This window comes from Impatiens glandulifera, chromosome 1 (genome assembly GCF_907164915.1).
Source record: "Impatiens glandulifera chromosome 1, dImpGla2.1, whole genome shotgun sequence".
Taxonomy (NCBI): Eukaryota; Viridiplantae; Streptophyta; class Magnoliopsida; order Ericales; family Balsaminaceae; genus Impatiens; species Impatiens glandulifera.
This window is the reverse complement of record NC_061862.1, coordinates 42,958,375-42,966,088: the sequence shown is the minus strand read 5'-3', so window position 1 is coordinate 42,966,088 and position 7,714 is coordinate 42,958,375. Positions and strand designations below refer to the sequence as shown.

Here is a 7,714-nt window from a genome sequence, read left to right as displayed (position 1 = left end):
TTGTAATTTCTCCCTTCTTAGCATGCATTAGGAGTTTGGTAATCTAGTTTTTAAGACCAAACATGTTGGCTCTTTCTATATAACCAACCTTCCAAATTCCTTCTTTCTTCCCCTGTTTTCCTGCAGCATTTTCTTCAGAATTTTTAACAGGAATTGGTTCCTTACCTTTGCTACATTCCTGTTTGTCCAGGATTATTTTTCAACAATCCTATCAATTTTCTTTTCAGCTACCTCCCTTAAACCTTCCATCACAAATTCTTTGACTTCCTTATACTTGTTGTATTTCTTTCTTCCTATTTTAATGAAAAACATAACAAAACAACAAAGAAACAAAGAAAAACAATTATAGAATAGGGTACACCAAAAACCCTAGCTATACAAAATAGGGTAAACCAGAAACCCTAATATTTCAACCAAGCTTGTAGATGAATGACAAACCTAGCAATTAGAGTCGATACCGTGTCGTTCGTGCTGATTGTGTCGATTGCGCCTATTGTGTCGATCGTGCGCACATTTGACAAACGACACTGAGTAACTAACAACATGATCACAATAAGCAAACCGCGATCTTGATACCGTGTAAATTGTGTCGATTGTGCCGATCGTGTCTTTCGTGCCGATCCTTAATTAATGAACTTTCATTTCTTTTGAATTATATGTATGAAGTTTTTGAACACTTGTGGTTATTTTTGGTTATGAATGATATTTTTGGTTATCAAAATTGAATGATATTTTTGGTTATGAACAATATTGTGGTTGTTTAATGCTTATGAATATTTGTGATTTTTGGTTATGATTATTTATGCTTAAGAGGTTATGGTTATGATTATTTATATTTATATTTTTTGCTTACATAATTTTTGAAAAGTTTATGGTTATAGTTTATTCATATAATTTTGACTTTAAAAAATAAAATTATTCATTCAGTTTTATAACATTTGCACTGTTTTTAGGCATATTTTCTATAGAAATTATTGCGAATAATATTGTTGATCAATGTCTAGTTCAATTAAAAAGTTTTAACTCTCGGCTACAGTATGAATCTACAATAACATTTGTATTAATCCACGTTCATCGCCTCATTACTGTAATTTTGCAATAACAATATGTTGTAATTATTTAAGAACCCTTGCCCTGTATGAGAGTGTAATAACCTTTGCACTGATCAACGTTCATCGTCAAATTGCTGTAATCTTTGCAATATCGATAATACATTTTATTGCGAAACCTAGTCCAGATCAAATGACATATTTAGTAAATATTTTTCAACTATAGAGTAGAAATCCCCTATTTGAGAGTGTAGTAAACTTTGCACTAAACTGTGTTCAACGCTGAATTATTTTAATGTTTACAATATCTATAATACGTATTATTACAAAGACTAGTGCAAATTGAATGACATATTTAGTAAATATTTTTCAACTCTTGGGTAGAAATCTCATGTTTGAGAGTGCAGTAAACTTTGCACTAAAACATGTTCAATGCCGAATTGTTTTAATGTTTACAATATCTATAATACGTATTATTACAAAGACTAGTGCAAATTGAATGACATATTTAGTAAATATTTTCAACTCTTAGGTAGAAATCCCCTGTTTGAGAGTGTAGTAAAATTTGCACTAAATCGTGTTCAACGCCGAATTGTTTTAATATTTATAATATCGATAATACATATTATTGCGAAGACTAGTGCAAATCAAATGACATTTTTAGTAAATATTTTTCAACTCTCGGGCTTGAGAGTGGATTTCTTGCCTTCAGATTGATTAAGAGAGTCTTTTTATAGCCTCCCAAGGTTGTTCATCGACCAAGTGTGCTTCGTTGAGTCAAACAGCCATAATGATGTTTTGGCTCTTTTCCAACTAGTTGTCGGTGTAGGTCATGATGATGACCCTAGATGTAGGGAAAATGATCACCGGAGTAGGGTGATCATTTCATCTTTTGAACGGACTCAAAAGGTTATGAAACAATAAAATTTCATCTTTAAAAAATCAAAGATGGCTGTAGATTTTTCTCAGTTCGGTGTCGCGAGGAAGACAAAAACGCGGGGTGAAACGGCATCGTTTCGAGCTTCTGCATTTGAGCGTCAAAGGAGAGCCAAAACAACATCATTTTTGGGTGTGCGCGGTCGTTGAGTGTTCCGTCCTCGTTCCGTCAGTGCGCGAGCATTCTGTCCGTGTTAAGGGAGACGGCGTTGGAGTATCCGTTTGGTGATTCGCTACTTCGCGCACGCATTTTCTTCTGTTTTGCAGCTGACAACGTGGTGCATTTATTGGCGTTAGATAAGGATCCAGCACCTATCCGAATGTTGGGGTTCCTGCTGCAACAATTCTTCTAAATTTCGATCACACAAGATTACAGACGATTTAAAGCTTAAAATGTTTGTTTGAAATTGATTTTTCTTTTACCATTTTAACTTTGTTTTCAATCTTAAAAATATACAAAATATTTTTATAATTCGAGTCTCCTATGTACAATTTAAAATTCAAACCTCATTGTAAAGACGACTTATATTCTAGCATCACATAAAAATTGTACATTTTGTGAAATAAAAATCTAATTGAAAGTTGACAGCTAAAATAGAGTGGCTTGAATTAGACTTGTTGAGCTATCTAAATTGAATAACAGGGTTGGTTGAAGACAACATAGTTGTATAATAGCTTAATATTTCATCTTGTTTTATCAATATGAAACTGTGTTTAGTCTATTACATTTATCCTTGAAAGAGGATGTAATAAATAATTTAATTAATTGTTAATTAGTTAGTTTAAAAACTACTCGTTAATTTTATTAGTTTGTTTGTTAATTTCCTTTTGTTACGAAACTCCTATATAAAAGAGACTGTAATTGTTTTTTTTTTAAATAAAATGGAATAACGGATTAAATATGTAGCCCGTAAACACATTTAACCAATTAACTATGCGCAATATCCACCTCTTATTTTCGTAGGCTATAAGAGAGAATTTGAGACGTAATTGTTTAATAACTATTTGAATAATAAAATTTTAGTTTACATATTTTATTCAAAGATTTTAATAATATAATCATTCTAACACTATCAACAAACATTCAATGTCAAACTAAAAAACTATTAATAAGATGTATTGTTGAACATTTTTAAAATGGATATATATATATATATATATATATATATATATATATATATATATATATATATATATATATATATATATATATATATATATATATATATATATATATATATATAAACTTTCAAAGTGTAAGATGGGTTGAGTACTTCACCTTTCCACTCCAACCTACTCTATAATATTTAGCAAACAAGTCTTGAAGTCTTAGGAAAAAAAGATGTAAGCCAAGATTGATATACTAAATGAAGCTCATAGAGAGCTTCAATTTCTCAAATTGCGGTTTTACAATTTTGCTTGTTATGTAAGACCTCATATATATTCTCTAGCAGTCAAAAGCCGTTGGTCATCTCTTTCACGACTCAAGCTTGAAAAAATAATAGACATCTCCACTTTTCTCTCATAAAAACATCCTAATGCAGTAATAAGTTCACTATGACAAAATCAATTATAATTAACTCAAAAGAAAATTTATCAAAGTGTAAATAGAAATTGCAACAACTCAAATAATATCAAAGAACATTGGGAAAAAAATACATAATATTTGTTTTTTTATATCTTTTTTTCATTTTACAAGAGTATTATTAGACTTGAAGGAAAAAAATATGGATTATGTGATGCTTTGGTATCCGATTTAGCTCATGATTAAGCATTTGATGCATGCAATTAACTAAAAGGCCAAGAACATTGTTGTGTTGTCATCAACCATGGACAGAATATTTGACAACAAAACAAGAATATTACAACTGTTCATTATTTATGGCTCCATCCGCATGCAGCTGCATCTATCAAGTATTTATGAATACGTGGAAGAATAATGAGATTATAAGTCATCTTTCTCAACGTGGTCTCCATGCACAACCAAAATTCCTTCTATATAAATGAGTATCACACCATCTCCTTCCACATATCCACCAGCAGAAGCAAAAACAAATACTGACCAAATTTGTTAACCAACCAAAATGATGAAGCTCACAATTGTTTCAGCTCTGCTCCTCGTGGTTGTCCTCACCACGGGCGAGGCATCTACCTCCTTTAGGACTAGCATCATTGAGGAGGAGGCAGCTAGGAGTACCCCGATGAGAATGGAGGCTATGTGCATGGAACAGATGATGAGTCAACAAATGTTGTCTCAATGCCGGATGTACGTAGAAAAGATGATGCACAAGAGTTTGATGAACCCAACGAGAGGAGAGGAAGAGGAGTGCATGGACATGTGCTGCCAGCAACTTAGGAGCATGGACCAGGAATGCAGGTGTGATGCGTTCAAAGTGGCCGTGCACATGCCGATTCAGAGAGAACAGAGAGATATATCTAAGATGACAGAGGAGAAGATTATGCGCGAAGCTGAAAGAATGTATTCTCAATGCAATTTATCCCCTCGCACTTGCCATATGAGTCGTAGTGCGTAGATCCAGATGTTGAGATCAGCATCAACCCAAAATAATCATATAGGTTCATCTTTGTCTTGTCGTTTATCAAGATGAGATGTACACGAACTAATAAGGAAGCACATTATCATGTGCACTTTTTTATTTGACCTTATCTACTTTGGTATGTATCTTATCATATGAATAAAGAAAATAAGAAAACACATTAATATGTAAGAGTTTAAATCATGGGGCGGAGCCACCCATGGGCTAGGGTGGGCTCTAGCCCCACCTAAATTAAAATCCTAAAAGAAAATGTTTTATATATTGTTTGACATGTAAGTCTTAGCCTAGTTGGCTAAGTTATTGAAATGTGAATATGAGGTCACCTTTAATATATTTTATTTTAAAAATATAATAATAATAGTGTTTTATATTTTTTAATTTTAAACTATTTCAAAAATTTATAAGAAAATATAAATTAATGTTAATAAACAAGTTAAAATAAAAAATTTGATATCCCTATTCAAGAACTTAACAAATCTCCTAGAATTGATGCTGATATAAATTCTCTTAAAATTGATCCAACATTACGTATTCCGATATGGAAATATTCTTTTAATCAAAGGGATGAAATTAGACGAGCTTATATCAAGATGGGGTCATATCAACCTATTACGGATGAGTACCCGCCGACCAAATTTGGAAATCAAAATCAACGGTTCCAAAGTCATTGGTTTAAAAAATTTACTTGGTTAGAATACTCTCCTTTGAAAGATGCTGCTTTTTGTTTCCCATTTTCTTGTTTTAACATAAGCAACCTTAAAACCTACATTTACAATAGATGGATTCAAATATTGAAAACGAGTTAATGATGAAGATAAATGCTCTTTTGTTATGCATATAGGATATAATATTTCACCACATAATAGGGCAGTTGAGTATCTTGATAATCTAATCAATATCCTTGTCATATTGACAAAGTACTAAATGCACAGTCTTCAAATGAAAAACAAAATAACAGATTACGGCTTACAACAACTATTGAAAGCACTCGGTGACTCACTTTGCAAGCGTGTGCATTGAGAGAGCATGCCGAGTTTCTATCTTCTAATAATCGTGGAAATTTTATTGAAAAAAAGCGGAACATAGAAAGTTAAATCTGAGATGCAAGTTGGAGTCAGCCCCAGGTAATTTTTCATCCTGGCTCCGCCAACATCATATCATGTATTTTTAAATAACAAATCATGACTAAGGTTTAGATAAAGTTGTGTTGGGTAATTTTAAAGTCAGGATTTGTTGAGTTGGGTAATTTTTATTATTATATTTTAACTAGAATTACAGGTTTAAAAAAGTTTTTTTTTTGTCATGACTATCTTTTGAAGAGAGCAACTTTATGATCTACTATTAAGAATTAATTAAGGAAGAGTGAAACAGTGGGCAGCGGATCAATTTGGTTTGCCCACGGTTTTGGTTTTGTTTAGTTTAATTACCTGTAAAGAAAGCAACATGAATGATATTATTAAATTCATTTGACAAAGAAAATGACATTATTAGTAATATTAAAAAAAGATATCCTTAATTAGAATTTTCTGATGAGGTCCCCCAAGCCCCAACCATCTTCAATTTATGAATAGTTTAGTAATGGTGTGACCTTTGACTCCAACCGCCAAACCTTAGCCGTCCCCATTTCACTTCCAATCAAATAAAGACACCCACTGGGTTGGATCCATTTCAGTTGTATTTTCCATTATACCTAACTTTTTATCCGCATTCCCAAATTATTGATAAAGAATGTAACTATTTTTTTTTCTATTGATATAACAAATTTTGTGGTTGGCCTCGGGGTACCATTCCCCACTCCCTTTGTGGTTGTGACATGGGGGACACTTTGACCCAAGGGCAAAACCCACCCGATGGGAATGGATATAATTGCTTGATGTAATGTGTCTTGATGTCACCGAGACCCATGACACTCTAACGTTTTTGTTTTGAACCAAGAATTCTCTTTAGCACCGGGTGACCATGTCGCCAGTCATTAATACATTAATCACATGAGAATCTTATTAAAGAATATTCTATGAAGGTGGAGGAATAATATACACTAATAACGGTTATGTGCTTAGTGTTTGGCTTTTTCCCAATTGATGCTAATTAACCTCGAAAGAGAAAGTTGAGACGTGAATAACACATATATATATATCTAGGATGAAAAACTTGTTAGTGTGAGGGATTTGATCACGTCATTCAATATAGCCCAACGTCGAGGACCTGAGTCAAACGAATTGAGAAAAGGGAGAAGCCAAAGAAAATGTAAGCCGAAAGGAAACTTACTTAATTGGTAACGATGTTAATTACGCCCAAAATGAAGTGGGAAGATGGCCTTACAAAGAAGACGTCATACAATACTTACTCCCGGTTCCATGATTTTCTAGTTTTCTATGTTGTAATGGTTTTTATGTTTGTGGATGTTCTTGAATAGACGTGATGTTTCATCTTTTCTTCATTTCTTCTTGAATCATTTTCTATCAAAAATTTATGTATTGAATAATGTTTTTATATGTATTTTACTATATGATTGTACCCTTAGTTATTAAATGATTGAAAAAAGAATTTTATCCTTTCATAAAATAAAATAAAAAGTGAAATAACACACCATCTTTTTAACCAGCTTGAGATAAATATGTAAACTTATTCACATTTTGCTTTGATATTAAACTCATTTAAAAAAAAAAAAAAGTTTATGTTTTGGTGATAGTATAAATTATATAGATCGGAGGTTAATCTCTCCGTCATAGAAACTAGTAAGAAAACAAAAAAAAAAAAAAAAAGATTATAATGACATTCTTTGATCAATTCATAATATTTAAAAGAGTAACAAGAATGAATTGTGTGACACCATTTGATAGGACTTCAATATGAATGAGAAATTTCATTTTTCAAATTCATAAGTCAAAACGAATTATTTCTGAAACAGACCAAATTTCTACTCTATTGTTATTATTATATTTAAAAAGCGTTTTCTTGAAGAGAAAGCCAAAGAATTGAGAAAAAGAATTTCTAAAAGCCATCAGTTTGACCATGGACAGGTTCATTGGATCAAAAATTAGAAGTCTTGTCCTCCCACGTGTGCAATTGGCCGGTCTGAGTTGAATTCCACGTGGCAATTTCCCTAGTCCAAGCCTATATATGTGGATTTTATATAAAGCCACATCGATCATTTCAACTATCCACGTA

At 32.2% G+C, this 7,714-nt stretch overlaps 1 protein-coding gene across 1 annotated transcript; it reads left to right on the top strand.

Annotated features, from left to right (window-relative positions):
• Positions 1-4,069: 4,069 nt before the first annotated feature.
• On the top strand, positions 4,070-4,519 carry LOC124926014 (2S sulfur-rich seed storage protein 2-like). The gene has a single exon (XM_047466172.1). It carries the CDS (start codon positions 4,070-4,072, stop codon positions 4,517-4,519), a length of 450 nt encoding a protein of 149 aa, XP_047322128.1.
• Positions 4,520-7,714: the final 3,195 nt, after the last annotated feature.